Source organism: Poecile atricapillus, chromosome 2 (assembly GCF_030490865.1).
Source record: "Poecile atricapillus isolate bPoeAtr1 chromosome 2, bPoeAtr1.hap1, whole genome shotgun sequence".
In the NCBI taxonomy this organism is placed as follows: Eukaryota; Metazoa; Chordata; class Aves; order Passeriformes; family Paridae; genus Poecile; species Poecile atricapillus.
Genome location: NC_081250.1, coordinates 29980628 through 30004563, shown reverse-complemented (window position 1 = coordinate 30004563; position 23936 = coordinate 29980628). Strand labels below are relative to the sequence as shown.

The window sequence follows — 23936 nt, the reverse complement described above, 5'->3', positions numbered from 1 at the left end:
TGGTTTTAGATATCTGCAAAAAAAGGAAGGAATGGAACAAACTTGACAAAGTCAGTTCACACAGTTATATTTGAGGGAAAAAGCCAGAGCTTAAAGGCATTTGATGAGGTTTATCTACATTCTTTAAACTGATCATTTCCACATTTTTGCTGCTTAATAATAATAATAATATTCTTGCTCTGAAGGGTCTATGATTGTTATTTTACTTTGCAATATTAACATTGAAATACAAAGTTAGGAAAGCTTTTCTTTGCCTAAGAACTCCCTTTTATTTATTTTATTAAGAACTATTGAGGGACTGAAAGTAGATTTGAGCCATAAAGCTAAGTTCATAAAAATTTATGTACTGATTATAAGTCTAGGTCTGAAGTTTAACGCAGATCCTTCTTTATACTGAACGAGGTGTCACAGGCTCTTATTAGCCTTTCAAGTTTTGATTAGATGCCAGTATAATTAAAACATTCTTTGGCACACGATCATGTGCCTTCATGATCACAGGCTGCTTCTGTGTGCGTGCATGTGCACGTTACACAGCACTGCTACCACCACCCACCAGGGATTCACAAATGCTACACCATTTTGTTCAGTAATTTTAGGTACTTCTGCAGACAAAGGACTTTTCCATTTTTTTATAGCGATTGGCAGTACTGTAAAGTTCTGATCAGCTCTTGGCATTGTATTTGGAGCTCCACTGGCAGAAAGCCATTCTGCATTTACACTACTGTTCCATTTATGAAGTGCAACTTGCACCTTCTGTAGAAAAATGTCTGAGAGACAATTATGATCATAATGTTGATGAGAACTTTCAATATTTATGCTTTAAAAGAACATGTATGTCAGTGTGGACAGCTAAAATCAAAGAGAATAAACTCTTTGCCATTTGTAACATACTTAGCTGCAGAGATCCTTCATCTACTGCAAATGTAAAACCAAGTATGAAGGTCGTGAGGTTTTTTATTTTGTTTGCAAGATTTTATGTCTAAACCTCCATCCAAAATTGGTTATATTTCTCCCTTCAAGAGAAAGAAAAAGATGTGATGAAGAGCTGAATGATGTCCTAATTGCTGGGCCATAGACTATCTTGAGGATTTAGCACCTCCTCCTAAAGAATCCAATTGTCTTAAGTGCATGTCCTAGATCCTACACCAAAGGATCTTGCTCTCCCTGATGAACTATTTGTTCCAAGTGGAATGACTTAAAAGGATAGACTTTTTCATTTCAGGATATCCTATGAACCACTATGGAGACCATTTCTTTCACAAACAAACTCCAACAAGGTAGAGGATTGAGCTAACTTGTCTTGCTTGCACATTTTCTCCTTTTGACACACTTTCTGGCTGCTTTCTGTTGGACAAATTTTCTTGGTATGTTCTGAAAACATTTAGTGGTTTGGGCCCCACAGAGAGGCAGAAAACACCTGACATGCAACTTTGAGGGTCTGGTAGCCAAGTAGCTTAGTATTGCCAGGACCTGAGCAGTTATGGAATAATCAAGGCAGAAAAGTAACGACTCTGATTTAAATTTTGCTCTTTAAAAAAGCACGGATTATGATTTAGAAATTAGAAAATAAAATACCTTCAAACATCTTTCAAGCCCACTGACAGCGACACCATCCTTTCTCTGCCTACACCTCCCCCTCAAAACTTCACTGATGGGTGTCACAAATTAATTTCATTGTTTCTTCTAATTTACCTCTTACTTTTACTAACAAGGAGTCAAGTCCTTCTGGTTCATACCATGAATAGAGATGCCCACTACTCTGTGATGTGGGAAGTCTGACTGTCCATAACCAGCAAAAAGTAGAAAAATTGATCAAAAATTTACATTCTGTAAGAAGAAGAGGAACTTTCACATTTATTATTATTATTTCTATTATGCAGCATGAAGGATTCCAGTTAGTCCAAACATCCCTCAGGCATCCTCTACTGTTTTTATAATTTATTTTTTTAATAATGAAACTTCTCAGACTTTCTTTTATAGATTTCAGACATTCAGATGACTGTGATCACATACAGCCTTCAAAATGTGTTAAAATATCTGTTGAAGTTATTAATTTTGAAGTTAATTTAGTAACTAATTAAAGTTATAAGCAGTGTTGCTTATACTTTTATTTTTATCCAGGCCAGATTCAAGAGAAGATAAGAGCCCGTTAGCTTCAGCATAAATAATAAAAATGTTTAAGGCTGAGGGACCTCTCCTTTTCTCAAAGACTGCCTACTTTGGATATTAAGTGTATATAGCTTTATTTAATAGTAGTAACATTATGTATTGGACATTGAAAAGTCAGGTTATTAAGAAGAAAACTTATTATCTCATAAGATTGATTGCATCCTTGATTTCACATATTTGGTTGAATCTTTGAAATTTTTTCACTTAGATACTGATGCCTTAATATTACAGTTCTTCACTTGTCAGGAAGACAAACTTCAAGAGATAGGAGGATTTATAGAATGTGGGTTCATCAGAAAAATCAATGCAGCAGAACTTGCTAGAGTGAAAGACCTCTGCAGACCTGGCTCAGATTCACTGATAAGCAGTCAAAGCGAGCAGTGCTGCCTGGAGGGAACTGGAATGAAATGGGTGAAACTGAACAGTGCCCCATGCTGGAAATGACATGTTTAGATTGTGCAAAATATACAATGGGGGGATTTTCACTTTTAGTTTTAGATGTCAACTTATATTTTGGACATCTAAAGATGTTTTGGTCTTGTATTACTTAGTGAGAAGTACAAGCATCAGCTAGTAAGGAAGGATGCCTGGGCAGAGAGGAATGAAGGCAGGAAGATAATTTGCTAAATTAATCAATGACAATAAAAATATTAGAAGTAGAATGAGGCTCTTACTCTAGATAGGAGAAGTAACTACTTAAAAAGTCAGTTCTCAGATAAACAAAATCACGTGAGAATAAAACAGCTCTCAGTTTAAGTGTGCGAGTGGAAGACATGGCTCCTCACTAGATCTCCAAAACAGCTATTTGGAAAAGCTTCCCTCTGACAGAGCCTTGAGTAAGATGACTTCTACCAACAAATTGCCTGAGCTTTTGATGCAGTGCCCTTCCACTGGTTTTGTATCACTCTGGTTGTTAACTTTCATGTTGAATTACGACAAAGAAGAAAAAAATTCATAAATTAGAATGAAAATGTCATTCTCCAGAAGAAAGTATCTCCTTCCTTCAAACAAATCTGGACAGTAAGGTCCTATGCTTCTGGAAACAGGTTGATATGTGGCTTGAAAGTGTACTTTTAACAAATGCAACAGACTACAAAGAAAAGGATGGCCAGTGTTGCTTATATTATTGCTTGATTATTTCCAGATGTTATCTTATAGATTTGCAGTCTTGTTGAATTATACTCGTACCTTAGCATGTCTTTCGTGCAGTGCAAGGAGAGCAAACAATAGGACTGACATACAGAGTTCATAGCCTAGTATTGATTCCGGATAAGACATTTGTCTTAATACATTTTACAGGACAATTGTGTAGTTCCAGCCAATTAAATTATTGTCCATCATGGCACTAAACAGAAATATTGTAAATTGGGTAAACTGCATAGGGAATTACAGTGAAACATTTGACTTAGCATTACAAACAATTTAAAAGATTATCATGCAAAGCCAACAGAGTACACAGGAAACAGTAATATTAGCAAATATTATTAGAAAGAAACTGTTTTCTTAACTGAATGTCTCTACGAACTAGTAATAAATAGCAAATACCAATGTAATGTAAGTACCAATGGCCAGCTACAGATCACAAAAGAGAACATGCTTCTTTTCAGCAGCACCAACACAGAAACCTGTTTCTGCCTCAGTACTGTTCGACTGTGAATTTACTGTAACTAAGCAATGAATATAAGAGCCTTCCAAGTACTAATTGTGGCTTGCTATTTACAAAGTTTATTTATAAACTCATTTTCATGCAAGTATAAAATACTAATTCCATGGACAAATACACATTTGTTCACCACTCTAAATTATATACATTTGCATCTAATATTCAGAGAAGTGCAAAGTCCACAGTGACGTAAATAACAAGTTTTGTAAACTATTTTAGATGACAAGCTCTCAAAAGATATTAGTAACCATATGATAACGTATTTTTTTGTATACTGCTGAAATCAAACATTTTTTGTAGTAAAAGAACATACATTTCAGCTACATTCAAGTGAATATTTTATTACCATGTATTATGTCTTACAAACTTTAGTGGAGATGAGCAAGAGCGCTAGAGAACCATACCTTAACGCAAGAGGTGTATTGCATGGTATGTGCAGGCATAGCCAAGGAGAGAGAACCGGAAAGAAAAACAAGGTAAGAAAACTTGTACAAAAATGGACTGTAATACTGACTAACACTGGGTTATAATCTTACTTATAACAGACCTGAAGGGCTAATAGAGATCCAATTCAGAAACACCTGTGCACTGTAGGTACAGTTTGGTGCAGATCAAGAGTGCACTAATACAGTCAACGTTGTACACATAAGATAATGCACAAAATACGCTGATATGCATATAAACAACTAACTTGTTTACATTAAGTAGAGCAGCACTGTTGTAGTACTGCGTCCTTGGCACTTAGTGATAGGACAACATGTATTTGGTTTAACTAAATTCATAAACAGGATATATAATGGTTTGTAAGATGGAACACATAAATTATCCCTTTCAACCTTCTGGTTTTACAACATTTTTCTAATTTTCCAGTTCAAATGCAAACATGACACACTAGCTAGATATGGAAGACATTTCGGATATTGGCTTAAAACATCAATAAAAAAAAGACAGAAACAAGGATTAATTCAAATTATAATAAGTGAATTTGTTACTATTGCCTTGTGCTGAAAACAAAATCTGAACCACGGGAAAAAAAACCCAAACAAAAAACCCCGACCTTATAATAAAGCCCACAATGTCTTTATGGGCTTTTTCTGAATAATAACTTCCTTAATGTCCCTTTCATATACACTAATTTCACTTAAAAGAACTGCTGAATTTATCAATCTGAAAAGTTGTAACTGAGTTAGAAGTTTAGCCTAATGTATCACATCACACAGAACGGAAGAAAATATACTCTTCTTCAAAGAAAGCATGTTTCAGCTATGAAAGGATTCTAATTTTAAGTGATTGTCCTTTATTAAACAATATAAACAACTATCTGGAGGGAGCCAATTTACTTTTGCCTGTTTCAAACAAACTGGCTAAATTGCCATTTTACATTATATATAACAAATGTAATAAAATTGTTCTTAATATATAACGATGTAATACTTTAAAATTAACTGTTTAAAATATTTTACAAAGACATTTTATTATATATGAACTATACAACACAGAAGAGCATGAAATATTTTGAACATATACACATTTCTGTATTTTTCACCTAGATTATTATTTTGCACCAAACATTGGTGTCTGCAATTTTACAGTCCTCACATAAAAGCAAAACAAAACCCCAGCATGTTTAGTGGATATGTTTAGTTTGGGTTTTTTCCTGAAAATAAAACCTATTGCAAATAGAACTTCTCTAATGATTTTTTTTTCCTTTCCCCAATTTAGCATTTTGCACAAAGCTTTCCAAATTGATCAATGTACACAAGAACAATATTCTTTCTGTACTGTGCAGTGCAATTTGCCAGGGATACAACTAAAACCAAACTGACCCTTTCCCCACTATTAACACTGAAAATTGCAGCCAAAATAATGTCAATGCCAATCACTATTGAAACTCTTTTACCCCCTTTATTGAAAATGCAATCCTTTTCAATATCCATTTTAATGAAAATATTTGCATAGAGCAGCCTTGTATTATTTCTAAAGAACATTATGAGCGTTTTAACACAAGATAAGGCACATGTTTTTCAGCATTAATAATCTAAACTAATCCTGAGGATCTGCTCCTCCCCCTCAGCAAAATCTGTTTTTTTAATATACCCTGTATTACCTGAAGAAAGCAGAAAAGCAGTAAAAACTCAAATTCTTTAGCTGAACTAAATTCAGAACATTAACAACTCCTGATAATAGTGTAACAAATCCACAGATGAATTAAGTCACTCTCTAAACAAATAATTGTTAAACGGAAAGAAAAAAAGACAGCCAGTAGCACTGTTGATGTTAGCTAAAAGTTCACATACTGGAGATGACATTTACTGTGAGTTTTTCTAAAATAAGCTCCCATCAGAAACAAGGTAGCTAAATTGTGAGGCACTTAAGGTTGACATGAAAAGGAGGAATGCAAGGGGTCTGTTTCATAGAAAACCTGAAGTTGCATATCATATCCTTGTATTAAGCCTTCTATTAAAGTGCTAGAAATGGAGACTTAAAACAAAAGGATTCAAATATAAAATAAGTGATTACAGAGCTTAGTATGCATCAAAATTAAGTGCTTTTGAGTCTCATGAATTTAGAGCTTTTTAATAGTTTTTAAAAAATAAAGTCTGGAAATAATCCACGTGTGAAATCACCTTCCTTGTGCCATCAATGCTATTTGTAAAGTGCCCAATTATTTTTCTAAACAACAAAACCATTTGCCTTATCTTATGTTGTATAGCATGGCATAGTCTGTAGTATGTACGCAATCCATACTGCAAGGACACAGTCAGCCTGGTGGAAAACAGCACATGCTTACTTTTAATTGGAAGATTTAATTCCACCTGTCATTCCAAAAAGCCAGGTCTTGAATTACATATCCACCTATATATAGTGCAACCAACCTCATATTCTCAAAATGTAATTTAGCTGGTAAAGTCTAACGCTCAAAGAGAGATTTATCAAGCTTTTCCTCAGAGCAACCTGACACCCAGACAAAATCACAGATGGAGCTCTAGATCTGAATCACATAAATCCACTAGATGCCAAATCTGAGAAGGATCTGGGTTCTTTTGGATGATGAAGAGGCTGAAGATGTGTAGCAGTCTGTGCATTACTGATCACATCTAACTGAGAGGGATATGATTCATTAACATTTCCTCCATTGAAACCATTTTGGAACTGGCAGGAAAGAAAGAGAATATAAATGGTTAGTATAGGAAACCAATTAACTCATAAGTGTTTAAAAATCCTCCTAGAGACACATTGGATGAAATAACCTTAAAATACTTAAAAATCTTAAAATCGATTAGCTTTAATAGGTTTTTAAATTATGATTAATGAGAATTTAATTTGCATTAAAATAGGGACTGAATCATCACTAAATCTTACCATACTGAAGTCAATGGGAGCCCTACTTCTGGCTAAGTGAAGAAATAATTCTATTATCTAAAATGCAATAGAGTTTCCATTTCTAGAAAGTACAGTCTGAGAACGCCTGTTTGCCACATCCAGCTGTTACATTTTAAAAGCAACCTATTTACATCTTTCCATGCCTGCAGTGGGATCCAGACATAACAGCTCCTCCAGGAATGCACAAGCAGTCCTGTCCATAAGCTGAAGCATACTGTATGCAATCCACTGGCTGAAATGTTGCAGGGTGGGCTTTTTGGCAGTCCTTATATTGACAGTGCCAAGTAAAAGCAATGAATGGCTTTCATCAGTCTTAACATAATTGTTCATAGGATTATTTTAATCACCTAATGTAATGCTTCCTGTCATGCTATGGACTTTATCTACAAAATACTCCATTCAGTCATGCAAAGAAAATGCAATAAAGTATTTTAAACATTTCCATCATCTCTTTAGGAGTAGCTTATATCCTAAGTACTCATTCCTTCAAGGTTGGTCTTTAAGAACATGTCTTATACATTCATTCATCCATTCATCTATCAAATTATGCTGTGTATTAGTTTTTCTTTTTTCCATTTATGCAAACATTGAAATTTGACTAAATGTGCACAATTCTTCTAACTTTTTAACAACAAAACCATGTGAATTATGTTTTTAATCAAACCTGACACACTTTTAAGAGCAGACATAAGGATTATTTCTTACAGAAGCAGGTTATTTCAATATTCTTCATTAATAAGATAGCCACACATTAAATTTTTTAAGAACGCTCTCAACATAGAATCAAGTACTTAGAAAGGTTTCTCCTGCTTGATAAAGGAATACTGATCCTAAACAAGCAGCTAGATGTTCACAGGCCTTTCTGTCCTTCTCCATCACTGAAAGTGATTTTAGCCTACACTGGCTATGCTCCTACCACAATTACAAGATAGGCAGAAAGTCACGGCATGTGACCACAATAGACCCTTCTGACTTTCTAATTCTGTAGTCTTTTCACATAGAAATCAATGAGAGTTGGAAGTCTGAAAAGATACCAGTCATGGCTTGTATAGCAACATCTGTCCTCTCTCTGGACTCTAACCACTGTCAGGGATGTCAGTGTGCTAAACCCAGCCACCAAGACTGCCCTACTTTGGTTTGGCTGTGTGAATGTGGGCTCAGACAGCTCTAACCTATCTGCTTAGTCACACGAGGCTTCTGCTTAGCCAGTGCTACTCAGTCCCATGCAGCACAGGAACACCCGAACAAGAGGGGCTGAATTTGCCTCTGAACAAATTAAGTAAGGACAATTTTTCACAAAGTAGCCTTTGTTCATTTTTTTTACAACAACAAACTGTCTAATTATTATTGCAGCTCAGCCTTCTAGTAAATATGAAGCAATAGACAAAATTTTTTCAGAGGTGCTGTCTTGGTCATTAAGCTTTCCATAAACAGAGGTGAAGAAAATGCAAGGAAAAAAATTAAAAAATAGGGGTCATAAAAATTTTTAAGGAGGTGTAACAACAAAATAATCTGCAAAATAAATGCAATTGAAACTAGCCATTAAAAATAAAGAAATGGAGTTGCTTTGAAATGCAATGGCTGTTCAAAACGGATGCATCACATTAGTACAGCTTTTGTGAAAAGAGTAATTCTTTGTTATTATAAAGACAAACTTGGATGGCCCTGGAGCTGCTCTGCCACCCTATTAAGAAGCACTCTGAAAGGCTGAGCACCAAGCACAGCCAGGCAAGGCACAGCCAAGCCATGCTCATGTTTGCACAGTGCAGTTTCTCAAAGTCACTTCATGCAATTTCAACTGGGCACTCAGGGAGAAGCCATTCATATTGCTGAACTGTGCTATATTTTAGGTAAATTTCTGCAATTCTGCAATTGCATCTTTTCAGCAGTGAAGCAATTTTAAAAAGGGAATGTTTTGTACTTGTATTAAGCATGTGAAAAAATGGATATGCTCTAATTGCATTCCTTACCTTTGTCTTGCATAGGTTAAATGCCAATTAATACTTTAATTCTGCAAATGCTTATGCATGTGCATAAGCATTTGCAGGATCAGTACTTCAGAACATTAACTCATTGAGATAAAACAAAACCAAAAAAATTGTGGCTCTGTACTTTAGCAGTGTTAACAGAAATAAAAGATACAACAGAAAGTACTTCAAGAAAGGTTATTCAGAATCAGGAACTAGTAATTGAATTTTATTTCCAAGTTAATTTTACCAATGAAGAACAGTGTTTACAACTGTAGTTTGTGTTACAGCCAGGAACTTCTCTTCTATGGCATTTATTGAGCACTCTCCTTGGTGAAAAAGGACCAGCTTAGCTTCCTGTGATTATAACTTTTTCCAATCCTTTTTCCTTCAGGAATTAATTTAGACAGCAGCTTGAGCAACAAGCTGTCTTTCACTTATAGCAATATATAACTTTTTTTTTTCAGTAACAACTAATCCTAAAATCATTGAGGAATCTGAGTAGCTAGACAATACTCACACTTCAAAAACAATATTTTTTTTTTTTATCCTTACAACATATTTAATGAAAATGAGTGTACCAAGCACACTCAACTCCTCTCTAAAGGGTCTATTAGCAAATTCCAAGACTTAGACCAATCTACTTTTCTTCTGCTCCTATTAGGAAAATTGCTGGTATAGTACCCCAGACTACTTCATTCAGTCTAGATTAAGACTGCCAGAGAGCTATCAAACCGCATGTACAGTATAGGTAAACTTGATCAAGTCCAACTCTCTTCACTCTAATGAACAAATAAAACAAAGACATCCACACACTGCTAACCCATCCATCTCAAACTCAGCAATTCATTCATGACAAACTGCCCCACAACAGTCACCCAAAACAATATAAACTCGATTCAAAATGCAAGCAATGCAGCAGTGCTGTTTACCATACCTTGTTCCCCAACGTTTGTTGTTGTTGATTCGTCATCATGGGATCATATTGCATTTGATCCACGCAGCTGGGCTGTGCCTCCTGTGTGCATGGGTACATAGAAACAGCGCCTGCATAGCAAGTTTGAGGAGTGAGCAGAACCGACTCAGAGTTTATCCCACACTCAAGGTTCTCAGGGACTTGCTGCAAACAGCTGAGAAAATCCTCGAAGTTGGAAGAAGCAGAATAGGTCGATCCATCAAAACCCGCTGCAGGAAAATCCATTTGGGCAAAATTAGAAAGCTGTGGCATCATCGCTGTGGGTTGCTTGTAAGGAACAAAGTCTTGCCTACACTCATAAGGGGAAGTGTTAACTTCTGATTTGTAAGAGAACTCAGATGTGCTGGCATGCATGCCAGGGAACACGTATTGCTGGGGCTGCTGCTGTGAGCAGCTAAGAGGCATGCCAGAGCTCCAGTTTGTGAACATCCCGTTGACTTGCATATGTTTCATCTTTTGACAGAGCTGCTGTTGCTGCTGCTGCTGTTGTTGCTGTTCCACAAGCTGTTTCTGGTGCTGATGAAGTTGATGTGGATCTAAGTCCTGCTGTACCATGCAACCTTCATTCTGGACCAAGGGCTGCTGCTGGTTACAGTCTGAATATAAGAAGTCAGATTTATTTAAGGAATCCTGAACATAAGTCAGGATTTCGTCAGTTATGTTGATGTCCCCAATATCATCCACATCGGATAATTCAGTTTTAAAAAACTCCTCATCCTGCTGAATACACTTTAGATCTTCAAAGTCAATACCCAGATTTTTCATGATGCTGTACAGATCACTGGTTTTGTTATCCTGAAAGAGTGCTGCACTGTCTTCAGGAAGTGGAACACTGTCCTGGGAACACTCCATCAGCTCCCGTTTGAGAATGTTGTGATTTCCAGCAGGCAGGAGATTGTCTGTCCAGCCACTGCTAACAACACCACCCAGTTCATCCCTACTGTCTGCAAAGAAGTTCCGCTCAAAAGAAAGTTTATGTGATGCTGGAGGGCAGAGATAAACAGACTCATCTTGCCTTAACATGACACCTAGGAGGGAGTTTGGATCCACAGAATCATCGTGTAGCGTTGCTTTGGCTCCTTTTCCCACTGTGCTTTTACTCTTCGGTTGAGAGGGGTCCATAAGGCTCGACATAGGGAAAGACACCTCATACAACACAGCCTCACCAGTGGCAAACATGAAGGGCAACTTCATGTTACGCTTCCGTAGATGTTCTGCCCCTTCTTCATCTCTGAAAATAAATCAGATATATAGCACGGTACTGCAGTACTAAACAGTTACTCTAATCTTTTTGTCCCCTGGAATTAACATAAAAAATAAACTCTTCTATTTGTAGGCATTTTTCGAATTCCTACCTATTCCAGCTCAACTTGGCTGAGTTAAACCAAGAGGCAGATTATGAAATAAGGAGCTTATGACTGTAATGCCACATTTACATATTACATTTGTAATTAAATCTAGATAGCATACACTATTTTCTGTGCATTATGGACTGAAATGAAAATAAGTGGGCTTTGTTCCATGCATTAAGCTTTTCTTGGTATAGCAAGTAAAGCAATATTTGAAGTATCTCTTTTTCTCCACTTTACAGAGTCCTTAGCAAAAATTACTTAACGTATTTAACAAGGCTGAATTCCATATTATGCAGAACTTAGTTCAGCACTAAAATTCAGGACTGAATTTCTTTGTTATTCCTTCTACACAACTGCAGCTGGATTTCTCAGTTTTTGCTCACTGGGATTGAATACAGTGGATGGAATAACTTCATGCTTCTGCTGCTGATCTTGTTCTTTATAAGAAACCAATATATCTAAAGTTTTATACAAAAGGACTATGCCACAAGTTCTGAAATATCAGAATTCTTCATATGTTTGTTAGCAAACTGAAAGACTTTTGGGAATCTGGAATATAAAGAGTAATACTTTAAAAACAGAAATTCCTTTGTGAATATGAACAGCTTCAAGCTAGCTTTCAGTTTGTGAAGCACGCTACTTTATGAAATGATGACTTACGTAAGAGGTCTCTGTGTGGCAATGATGTAATCTGGTCTTCCATTTTTGTAGACAAGACGTGCATTTGCCTGTACCCAGGCCCATCGATTTTCTTTGGTTAGAAGCCTAAATACAGTCATTCCACTCTCACCTGTCTTCATCACTAAAGAATAAGCATACTGTTTACTGTCCAGCAAACAAAATCATGAAAATCTGTATGCTATGAAAGGAATCCCTTCTGTAGAGAAATTTTACAAAACTTATGTCCTCAATTACCCAATTCAATGTGGCACTAATGCATTCCCAGTGCATCAGGATGACCGATCACTTCAAGATGTCTAATTTACTCTAATTTATAGAAGTCAAAACTGCAAGATATCTGCTATAGATTGACAGCATTCTATATGGCTTTGTCCATTATTTCTTCAATAACAGAAATTAATAAATACTAGAATATGTAAATGACAAAAGCCCAAGTCTCTCTTACCTTCAAAAAGTGACTATCACTTCAACAATTAGAAAACACATTAATTCTGAATCCAATTCTTTCATATTTTGACTGGTTTATGCAGAGGTACTTAAAAATCTTACGTTTCATTCCAACTACCGCTAACAATGCTTGATAAACATACTCAATTTTTTATGGTATATTGCTGTACTGAGTTCGTATGGCCAGGTTTTGGTAGTGACAGGGAGGGCTACAGGGGTGGCTTCTGTGAGAAGCTGCTAGAAGCTTCTTCCATTTCCAGTAGAACATCTCCAAGGTGGACATGGTGCTGGGCAAGACTGGGACAATTAGAAATTATGGTAATGCCTCTGTCATAACATTTAAGGAAAAAAAAAAATTATTGTGCAGATATAATTGTGGCAAGAGAAGAGTGAGTTGAGAATATGTGAGAGGAACAACTCTGCAGACACCAAGGTCAATGAGGAAGGAAGGGCAGGAGATGCCAGAGCTGAGATTCCCCTGCAGCCCGTGGTGCAGACCACGGTGAATGGATCTGCCCAAGCAGAACCATGGGGATGCAGAGATCCACTTGCAGTCCATAGAGGAGACCCCTGCTGGAGCAGGTGCATGCCTTAGAGGAGGCTGTGAACCCACGGGAGGCCAGTGCTGGAACAGGCTCCTGGCAGACCCTTGCAGACCCATGGAGAGAGGAGCCCATGCTGGAGCAGGTTTTCTCATGGAAGGTGTTTTTAAGGCCTTATTTTACTTCTCATTATCCCGCTCTGGTTTTGTTAGTAATCAATTCAATTAATATGCCCAGATGAAGTCTGTTTTGCCTGTGACAGTATTTGGTGATTGATCTCTCCTGGTCCTTATCTCAACCCATGAACCCTTCAGTATATTTTTTCTCTCTTGTCCAGTTGTGGAGGGCAGAGATAGAGAGGCTTTGGTGGGTGCCTGGTGAGAGGCTTTGGTGGGTACCTACAATGCAGCCAGGGTGAACCCACTACAGTCATTTTGGTGCCAAAACCCAGGATCGTGAGGATTTTGAGATAAGGATAGTAACTAGTAGAGGTAACAGGCAAAATGAGTACTGAACAATGTTAGAGAGTAGACCTATCATGGGAAAGTTTTGTTGTAATTGTGGTGAAGGGACAGCCAGTGTATTTTGTGTAAATTATCAAATTTTGTTTTGTGTAGTGATAAAGTTGTCTTGGTTTTTGTGTGGGGAGCTTTAGTTCATTTCTGGCTGGTTTTGTTGTTCTAAGTGAAGGTTGTGTGATGAATGTGGATTTTAAAGATGATTCTTAAATATGTGATTCACAGAGGTGAGGGGTGGGAGGAATACAATTGCCCCAAATCCCTGCATTTCTAGACATAAAAAATTAAATAAAATGTATTAGGAAAGTCTAAGAATCTAACCAAAAATCTTTGCTACAAAACTTCTTTTCTTTATCTTAATCTACTCTGGAACCATTATTTGTTTTTCTTTAGGAAAGAAACAAATCCACTGATAAGCAACAGTAACTGAGCTACACCTGAAACAGAAAATATGCTTAAATAGGTTGATTAAAACCTTCTGAGAGGCATAATCCAATTGTCTATGAGGGGATAAAAGAAAAAAAAAAACAAACAACTTTTTAAGATAAGTCATTAGAAAAGAAGTACCATAGTATTCTGAAACTTCTCTCCATAATTGTTACTTAAACTAACTCAAGCTGCCAAGAATCAAACCCAGAAATGTTTGGATGCCAGCATGTTAAATCAGAGATTAATTTCTGGTAAAAATCTTACACCAATATCAAAAGGAAATGCTTTACTTAACTTGCTAACAGGAAAGCTATCTTTGATAGACCCCTTGCCCAAAGAAAGTTGTTGAAATAGCAGAAGTTAGGTTGAGCAGAGAAGGAAGTGATAAGAGAAAGATGTGACAGAGACTGGACTATTTATCCTAAAAGGGTTTAAATAGGAATATTAAACATTTCTTCAACCAGTGTAAGTTTTTGAAGGACAGACAGAACATATGAAATGAATATGAATGAGTGTTCTTTTTGTTAACAACCTCCTTTTTTTCTATAGTTCACATTGCATTCATACTGAAAAAATACTCCATGCTTTGATTTTTCAGCCTTTCTTAGGGAATGAAACTTACTTCGTATGTGGTTTTCAGCACAATAAAGCATATCAGCTGCATGAATAAACTGGTATCCTGTTCCTCTCATACACAGCTCTGCTTCGGTGTATCCCAGGACAATCTTTCCTCTGGAAGGTAAAACCAAAAAATTGCAACCCTGCTGGTGAACCAACTCAGAATGAATGTCAAGCAAGTTCATTATGGCTAGAACATTTCAGATGCAAGTGCTAACTACATTTTGTTGCTATATCAATTGTATGTGGAAGCAGATCAGCTAATAAAAATTAGTCAACGAGTCATAAAATTTTAACTAGTCTGCCAGGTTCCCTTCAGTGACTAGGACTGGGTTAACAAAACCATTAGATCATAAAAAAAAAAGTGGATGCCTACAGCTGGACTCTCAATTCCATACTACTCAACATATTCACTCCTAGCAGGTGGCTCCCATTAATTCCAAAGACACAGTTTTCTTAGCCCTGTTTCTTAGGTGCTTGTGTGTAGAGTTAAGTAGGGGTTTAAATTTAGTTACCTAAAACTTGTTACCTACATTAGAATTTTTACTAGCTTAAAGTTTGAACGCAGATGTAGCTCAGAACTACATCCCTTTTGAGTGGTTTGGGACCCCTGTGTTTGCATTTAAATGAGATATGACTCAGAGGACCACTAGCAGGAGTCATACTTGACCCTGGCAGCTAAAATTAGAGTACTTTACTAGGGACTGGGGAGATGAAACACTTAACACAATTCATGTGATCTCTATGCGATACATGATAAAACAACATAGTCAAAAAGAGAACTAAACTTTGTTTCTTTGAAACAAAGAAATGGAGATTCAAAGACTAAAGGTAAAAAAGAAGGGAAAGAAGGGATGGGGAACAATATACATAAAACTGTAAAATATGACAAAAACTGAGCATTTCAAGTGAATAAAAATATCAAAAAGAGGAAAGAAACACTTGTGTTAACATTTTGTAAATTTTTACTTGTATCAGCTTAGAGAAATAAACCATTTTAGTCTCTCAGTAGACAAAATACCAAGTAATTCAATTCTAATCTGTAAGCAGGCATGGAAACCCATATGAGAGACTTGAATGAAAATGAAAGCATCGTCAGTCAAAAATAGGAGGGAGAAGAGAAGCAGGGAGGCCAGAAATTTTTATTTTGATAAAAAAGCATCCTAATGGGCTTCTTGCCACGTTGAAGCATAGTAACATTACTTTGATCTAGTATTGGAGTAGTGTTTCCAAATTTTACATAGGGAAAATAATTTGGAAATGGGTTTGAAAATGGGTAAAAGTCATAGTATAAAAAAGTATTTAACTTATTTTTAAGAAAAAAAATTCTTTTGTATTTTACACCTATTTGAACTGAAGGAGAAATGTAGAATGAAATTAAACACTTGTTCTATCAGTTCTAAAACCAAATTTCAAACCAGATTTAGCATGGAACTTTTCTTCTTCCCTAACACATTAGCATGCTGTCTTTTGTTTTTTCTATTTTGTGTTGGTTTTGCGGGTTTTTGCTTTGTTTTTCTAACAGAGTCAGAGAGCAGTATGCCATTTCAAGGAAATAGTCTGTGGCAAATCCATTTCTCTTTGCTTCATAGCAGGTCTGGAGAGAAAAACCTTAACAGCTTCTAACAACCATCACTGAAACAGTTTACATACCAAAAGAGTAGCCTGCTTTAGATTTCAAATACCTACTTGAAACCTATTTCATCAGCATTAGACAATTACACAGAATAATTTACACCTACTTTGCATCACAGCCAGTAGGTGTGAAATCCAGCTTGTGTTTAGTTCTGAAGATGAAGTTCTTGGTCCGTATCTCAAGGATAGATGGCGGCTGCAGGGGAGTAGCTACTGCAAACAGTGCAAGCTGAGGAGACAAAGCAGCACCATCCTTCCCTTTCTTGTTTTGCCCGTGGAGAAACTTCAATCGTCCTTGAAAATTCATAGCCTTAGGATGAGGAAAAAAGTAATTGTTATATGCTGGAGATATTTAAAAGGAAGATTTTTTGGTATGATGTAAAACATGTATTTTTCATTCTTTTGAAGATCCATGAGACTCAAGCTTTACAGGATGGCATACATAAAAGTTAGCTAGCAAGTACAGAACACTGTTGCTATACCCCTGAATGTGTCACTTCAATACCTACTTACTGAAAAATTAATTAATGGGAAGATTGGTTTTTTGGGTTTTTTTTTTGCAGATTAAACACATAGTATCAAATATCAACTGTGGCTTCTAATATTCTAATGAACATACATGCATATAATTACATCATTATTTCTCTTGCAAATTTTTATGTTCAGTTTTGCAATTTTAAAAAATTCTATTTTGTAAGATATCACAAAGAGGGTGATAAACCCATACTTGTTTTAAAATCAAAATAATCTACTAACAAAAAATGCATTAAAAGGGCAAGCACAAACTTTTCCAAAAAGTAAAAACAATACTCTTAATTAAAAACAGTACTCTTAATTACTATAACTTATTGCACCTCAAGATACTCAACTTGATACAAGAAAATACTCTTGTAATGCATTTTGACCTACACAGCACTTAACAAAACCAGTTGCTTATTTACATTTCACTAAGGAATCCGGGCCATGAGAAATGAGAGAACTTGCAGCTGGTTGTGACAACATCTTAAGGGGGAGACATTCAGTGTCACTAACTGAAACTTTGTGGTTCAAGCAGCTCAGATATCTTTGGAGACTTAACAAATATATTAAGTTGCTGCACCTCTTGTTAAGATAATGCAGATTTCCAACTTTTAAGCATATCTGGAAGATTTATGTAACTCCATACTCACCAGGAATCCAGATGAATTATCCAGGAGACATCGTAACCTGCAGATGAAATTCCTTTCCATAAAGGAAGAATTCTCCGGAGGAAGTTGGTCTGGGTTATAATAGGTTGCTGGCTGTGAAAAGCCATTATCTCCTGCAGGAAAGGATTATTTATATGGATTATTTTTAGAAGAACACCTAGTGAAGGCTATCTATAACAAACGATCTTCCGTCTCATAAACAAAGCGTTAGGTCATGATCTGAGCAAGAACAACGTAAACTGGAAACATCCTCAGAACATATAATGATTGCAACACTGAGGTTAAGCATCAATTCTTCTGATGGGATTATGTTTTACAGGCAATGGTATTTGAAAACTGAATGTAATTTATTTTTAAGTGCTTTTTTATTCTTTGGGGCTTTTGTTTGTTTGGGTTTTTAATTTATTCATTATGTTTGTCAACAGCCTAGACTCTGGACCAGTTGCAAAGAGCAGAGTTCTCAGCAGAGAACACACTCATGTTCCTACAACGACAAAAAAGTCAAAGCAGGATCAAATACAGGAACTGAGTATTTAAAAACACATTAATGATATTAACTGTGAAACTTATTTTCCAGACAAAGAGATGAAAGCAGTAGCAATAAATAAAAATCAGCAACTTCAGGAAACAACCACAAAAAAATCAGCATTTTTCTCCAATGATAACAAAATCACCCTACTATATAATGAAAATATTTCTGGGCTCTGCCAATCAGAACACCGTAGTTACCTCTCCAGGTATACCTGGAGTACTTGTGTTTGGACAGTTGTTTGTTTTGAAAAAAACTCAAAACCATGATTGTTAACTAGAATAATAACATGGTATCCTTCCACCTTGTCAGGACATTTGCTGCTAAGTGGTATTTACAAAACAGACTTAAACATTTGGAAAGTAAAACCAGAAGGTAAACCAATAAACTTCTGATAGACTACATATGTTCTACATAAGACTACATATACAGAGATACCAGAGAATTACTACTCACAGCAAATTTAGCACAGCAATCTTGTTTGCAATACAGATTAAAAAAAACAGTCATTCCCCAGGAATTCATACACGCAGAAAATTGAGAAATATCCAGCTTAGAAAGACATTTTATTATAAATACCCTTTAATTTAAAAAATAGTCCATGTACTCTTAGAGGACCTATTATCAAGTATGGACAAAATAATAACACAGATTTTAAGAACCCATATTGACCTTCCAGACATGGAGATCAGGTGAGGGAGAGCGTGTCACTTAACACACCACATCATATTTTCTCAAATATAATTTTGTCTCATGAACAGCTGGAAAAACTTACAGATAGGCTCAGAGGTTAGAACACTGGCAAAACAAACACAAAGGTAAACAAATCATTACCAAAAGCCAGTTCAATTCAATCTCCTATGAATACAAGGGACTGAATTGGAGCTAAATGAGATTGTTGATGTCTTACCAAAATGCCTTGCAACCTAAGGCTATCCAAATCCTACAAGCATGCTGAGTTATCCAGCTTTTCAGATAAAATCAGGAGATACCTTTTTTCCCTAAAAAAACCACTATGCAAGGTCAATTTTTGCTGAATAAAATTCAAGTTATGGAGAAAAAGAAACCTTTTTCTGTCCTAGCTAATAGTGTGATGAAAAGGGATAATCTGAAATTACAGCCATCTGAAGAACTGAATTGGCCAGTCACCATAATGAGCAGATCCCACAGGCAAACTCAGGTATTTGTAGTCTAAGACAGTTACCATATAACTTTGAAATCAGAAAATAAGAAATTCCCACACTTGTCATATGGATGGTTCTCAACAGACAAAGCAAACTTCCTCACTTGCTACTGCTGCAGATTTTTTTTATTATAAATTGCTTAATTGATGGTGAGATTTTTCAACACTTCTGAGACAGTGCTTCTTGAAGCTCTCTGAAGAAGCAATGATTATGAAACAGAAAGAAACAGCTTGCAAATCCTAAATAATATTTCAAAAATGCCAGCTCTGACTGGGTGCAGATCTAGTACCCAATAATCAGTGCCAGGGTTTCTGCTGACATCCTTGGCACTGGTAGGTGTGTCCTTCAGCATTTCTGCCACAGGAGAAACTCAGTGTTATTCTTTTGGTAAGTACAGAGCTGAAATTTGAAGGTTCAGCAAGTCCAGATGGATCTTGTGGAGTTTGTCAAGTTTAATAGTAAAATGCAGCTCCCAAGAGCGAGCAAAGCTGTGGTGAAAGGAGGGGAACAGAACTCAAAACAGGAGGTAATGGGCTTCCAAACTGAGCCTCCTACACTTGTGAAAGCAACACTGCTGTACTTTTCCAGGCAGACAGAAGGCAGGGAGGTTTTACTGCCAGGATCTTGAAGTGACTCAATGTAAGAAGGCAAAGACTCTTACAGAGCATCTACAATCCCTAGAGCAAAACTAGCAGTTAACACTCCAGGAGTCAGAGTCCATATCCCTCACGAAGATCACACTGGATCTCATCAATACCATGGAGCAATGTGCAGAGCATGCAGTGCATTAAGTGCTTGTCTTTAAACTCAAGACCATATGGTTGTGCAACATGTGAAGTTCAAAAGATAATCCAGACTTAATGCCCCAAAGCAGATATTTGGGACTGAAAAATCAGAATTTTGCAAATTTCTCTGGGAACAAGACAAGGACCAGGAGGCATGCCTGGGAAGCACAGTAACAGCTGAGGAAACCAGTGGTTTTAGCAGCATACCAGAGTACTGAGTGAGAAATAACCAGTCCAGGCTAACTGAAGCAGAATCAGTTCCCAGACCCAGGATGGAATCTGTGCCTGAGCAAAATTATAGTATAAGTATTTGCATAATGATAGCTGAATGTATTTAAACATTAATAGATTAAATTAGCAAAAATGGAGGGGATCCTTACAGTCACAGCATTATCCTTTGCTATATATCTGAATTCAGTTCAAAAATCCTCAACATCCAAACATTTGATGCTACTTGAGGCTCAAAAGACATCATGGGATCATAGAATGGTTTGGGATAGAAGGGACCTTGGAGATCACCTAATTGCAACCCCTGTGCCATGGACAGGGACACTTTTCACTAGACCAAGTTCCTGAAAGTCCCATCCACCTAGCATCCCTGAATGCTTTCAGTAATGGGGCACAATTAGCAGGTTTTGCAAGATAGAAACACAAGATACAAAACAAAGAATTGTTTCTAATCCTGCTCAGCTCTTCCTGTCATTCAGTCAAATCTCAGGCCAATCCAACCTAGTGTCATACTTTTCAAACAACCTTTTCTAAATTCATATGCACTTGCTTAAGTTCCATAGGACACAACTTCACTCTAAAGCAAACAGGATGAAAACCTGGTTTGTGAGAACCATACTCTTTGCTGTACTGACCTCTACTATTAGCTAGCTGTGCAGCAGACCTGTGGAGATTGATCTAGAGATGATATAATGTTGATGCTAAATGAAAAACTCAAATATACTGAAGTGTGTTACAAACACAGTAAATTTTCTCTATCAAATCATGGCATTTCCATACTCTATTTTTTAAAAAAATTAAGTTACTTTAAAGTTTATTAAGAAGAATATACCTTTTATGATTAATAAATCCCCTATAATCAAGTCACAGTAACAGAAGATTTTACCTACATGTTTAAGCAAGTGTCGTGCAAAGGGAGCATTAAAACGGAGCAGTTGTCTCGATGGCTTTGTTGTCATTATGATGCAGGCACATGTTTCCTGTATGACACACAGCTACCTGCACCCACACATCTTTGCTCTGATACACGTGCAGTGTGATTCTCCTTAGTTGTTTCTCAATATAGCAGCTCACTTAAGCATCAGCCAGTAACATGTGACAACTCTGCTCCAGCATGCATACTACTTGATCTTAAAGGTTCATCTATTTAATCTTTTATTTCTCTTCCCTTTTTATCTCCAAGAGAAGTACAAGTCTATGTGGCAATGAATGCACTATTCCCTATAGTAACACTCTAACTAGCACATTCTTAGACTAATCAGTCTAAGAAACATTGTCACTTAGACTCCAAATTAAAGTCTTCCAAGACTCCAAATTAAAGTCTTCCAATTTAAAGTATAGTTAGTATTTTAATGCTGCTGTGCTATGAATAAAAGCGCTTATTTAAAGTGCAAAAAATAGTAATTCTCACTGTTGGCTAAATATGTCTATAAAATTCAAGGCAATTTGAAAGATAGTATTTATTCCTTTGTTCATCTAAAATTATCTCAACTTTTTTACATAGACAAATTAAAAAAACTCAAAAAACAAAACAAAACCCCACAAAAAAAAAAAAAATCCAACAGGCAAACAGTAAATTCTGTTCTCACCTTGTACACTTGGTCCAGAATCATCTGACTGGGCAGGATTTAATGCCCAATGTAGCTGTCGTTGAAACTCAGGTCTGTCTTCTGTGTGAATCAATTCAAATACACTCTGGTGTATAATATCCGACTAGGAACAAAAGGAGAAAGGTGAGAAAGAACAACAAGAAGAAAATGATACGACAATGTGATACAAGTTGTCTGATTGACAAAGCTGTTATGGATACAGCAAAATTCATTTTGCTCAGGGACACACAATAAAATCACGTGCAGGTCGGAAAGCTTCATGAAACAATTTTTAGCAGCAGGGAGAACAGCTCAGTTACACATATGACTGTAAACATGGGAAACAACAAAAATATTGCCTTAGAAAAAAAGGTTACATTATGTCAACTCTTTTTTTAACTGCTTTTACCTAAGAAGGCCTGGAAATACCATGCTTAGGTATTGTTTAAATTATTTAGTTTTATATGCTGGTAAATAAAGTACTTGCCAGCTAGTACTTGTCCTACTATACGTGCTACAGGAATACAAAAGGAACTAAAGACCCTGAACCAAACTCCCAAAAATAAACCAAGCAGATTATAAACAGTGGATTTGCTTGCCTGAAAGCTTTGTCACTTAAGGATGTGCTAAAACATGTAATTATTAAGCCCTTATTCCACTACCAATTGTGTGGTTAGGAATGTGATCTAAATGGAAAAGGCTCAAGAGCAAGGATCAGTGCTTAGAGGAATTTAAGGGGGAAAAACCACTCAAAATATTAAAGAAAAGACTCAGCTGACTGAGAAGAGTTAAGATCCCCGTTTTCAGCATGTTTCAAAAACCCAACCATTATATTAATAGAAAATATTTAAATAAAACATAGATGTAACGCAAATTGAGATCAACTAGCAAAAGCAGAAGCCTGCGTCAAATTTTGCTATGATGAATATCATAAAACAATCAATATTTTCCAGAATAAATTGCCAGAAATGCTAATCTTTGTAACTTTAAAACTTTACTTCTATACCATGCACTCGATTTACTGGCATTACTTCATGAATGTTATGCCAAATTTGTTTCCCAAGCTTTTTTCTTTTTTCATTCCCCAACACTGAAGGAATATGTAACCCCAGGAATAACAGTGGGGGCTTTTTGAAATATTTTCTTTTACACAAATTTTCCCCAATCTCTTATCAGTTACCTGAAACTGCAAACCAAGCAAGGTTTTTCACTATTTTTTAGACAGCAGCTGAATCTATCAGTATGCAGTATCCACGGATATACATTGAGAACTATAACTATCATCTTCATTCTATCATCTTCACATAAAGTAATCCCAGGAGTTTTTAACAAAGACAGAATTTGCCTGCTATGCCTCAGCCTTTAGTACTTTGGCACCTGGTTTTCAAGCCCAGTGAAGTCAGCCATGTGTGATCTGCACCATAAACAGTAAAAAACAAATACTTGTTTTGAAATTCGTAATTAAATAAATATACATGAGCAAGAGAACAAATTCTAAAAATACCAAAATCAATCACTTGATACTTATAGATCTCAAGGCATATGGAAATAGTTTTTCATGAAAGGTTTCTATTAAAATAATTACCTTCCCATTGAATTATGCCTCACTCAGCATCATAAACTGGGTAACACCACAGTATAAATTTCAAACATTCCAGTAAAGAATAATTAAGTGTGAAAATTTCCTATCTTGCCTAACTCAACTTTGGAAATTATATTCGTGTTATGCTTGGCCTGACATCCTGGCTATGAAAGCTGGTAGAAAAGCAATATGGTTTCAAAGTAATTCAACCTAAAGTACCTCAGATTTTTATTACCAAAAAAAAAAAAAAAAAAAATAAAGTAAGACCCTAAATATGAACACTGACATTCCCTGAAATTAGGCAAAACTTCTGAAAAAAACTGAATAAATAAACTTACTTGTTGGAATCCCAAGTAGTCTTGGATAGTAGAGGAAACGTAAAAAACCAGAGCATCTGCTGTAACAACTAACACAAATCCATTTAATGCCTGGGGAAGAAACACAGCAATCTGTCAGCTCCAGAGACAGAAT

At 36.2% G+C, this 23936-nt stretch overlaps 1 protein-coding gene across 1 annotated transcript in view; it reads right to left on the bottom strand.

Annotated features, from left to right (window-relative positions):
- Nucleotides 1-4153: 4153 nt before the first annotated feature.
- The window catches only part of AHR (aryl hydrocarbon receptor), a 63114-nt gene continuing 43331 nt past the window's right edge, over nucleotides 4154-23936 (bottom strand). Inside the window, exons 4-11 of the mRNA XM_058831917.1 lie at nucleotides 23804-23893; nucleotides 21884-22007; nucleotides 17551-17681; nucleotides 16489-16691; nucleotides 14751-14860; nucleotides 12172-12313; nucleotides 10121-11390; nucleotides 4154-6985 (exon numbers count right to left, since the gene is read on the bottom strand). Coding sequence (XP_058687900.1) covers nucleotides 6830-6985; nucleotides 10121-11390; nucleotides 12172-12313; nucleotides 14751-14860; nucleotides 16489-16691; nucleotides 17551-17681; nucleotides 21884-22007; nucleotides 23804-23893 — 2226 coding nt within the window. The 3' untranslated portion in view covers nucleotides 4154-6829. The remainder of the gene's footprint in view (nucleotides 6986-10120; nucleotides 11391-12171; nucleotides 12314-14750; nucleotides 14861-16488; nucleotides 16692-17550; nucleotides 17682-21883; nucleotides 22008-23803; nucleotides 23894-23936) is intronic.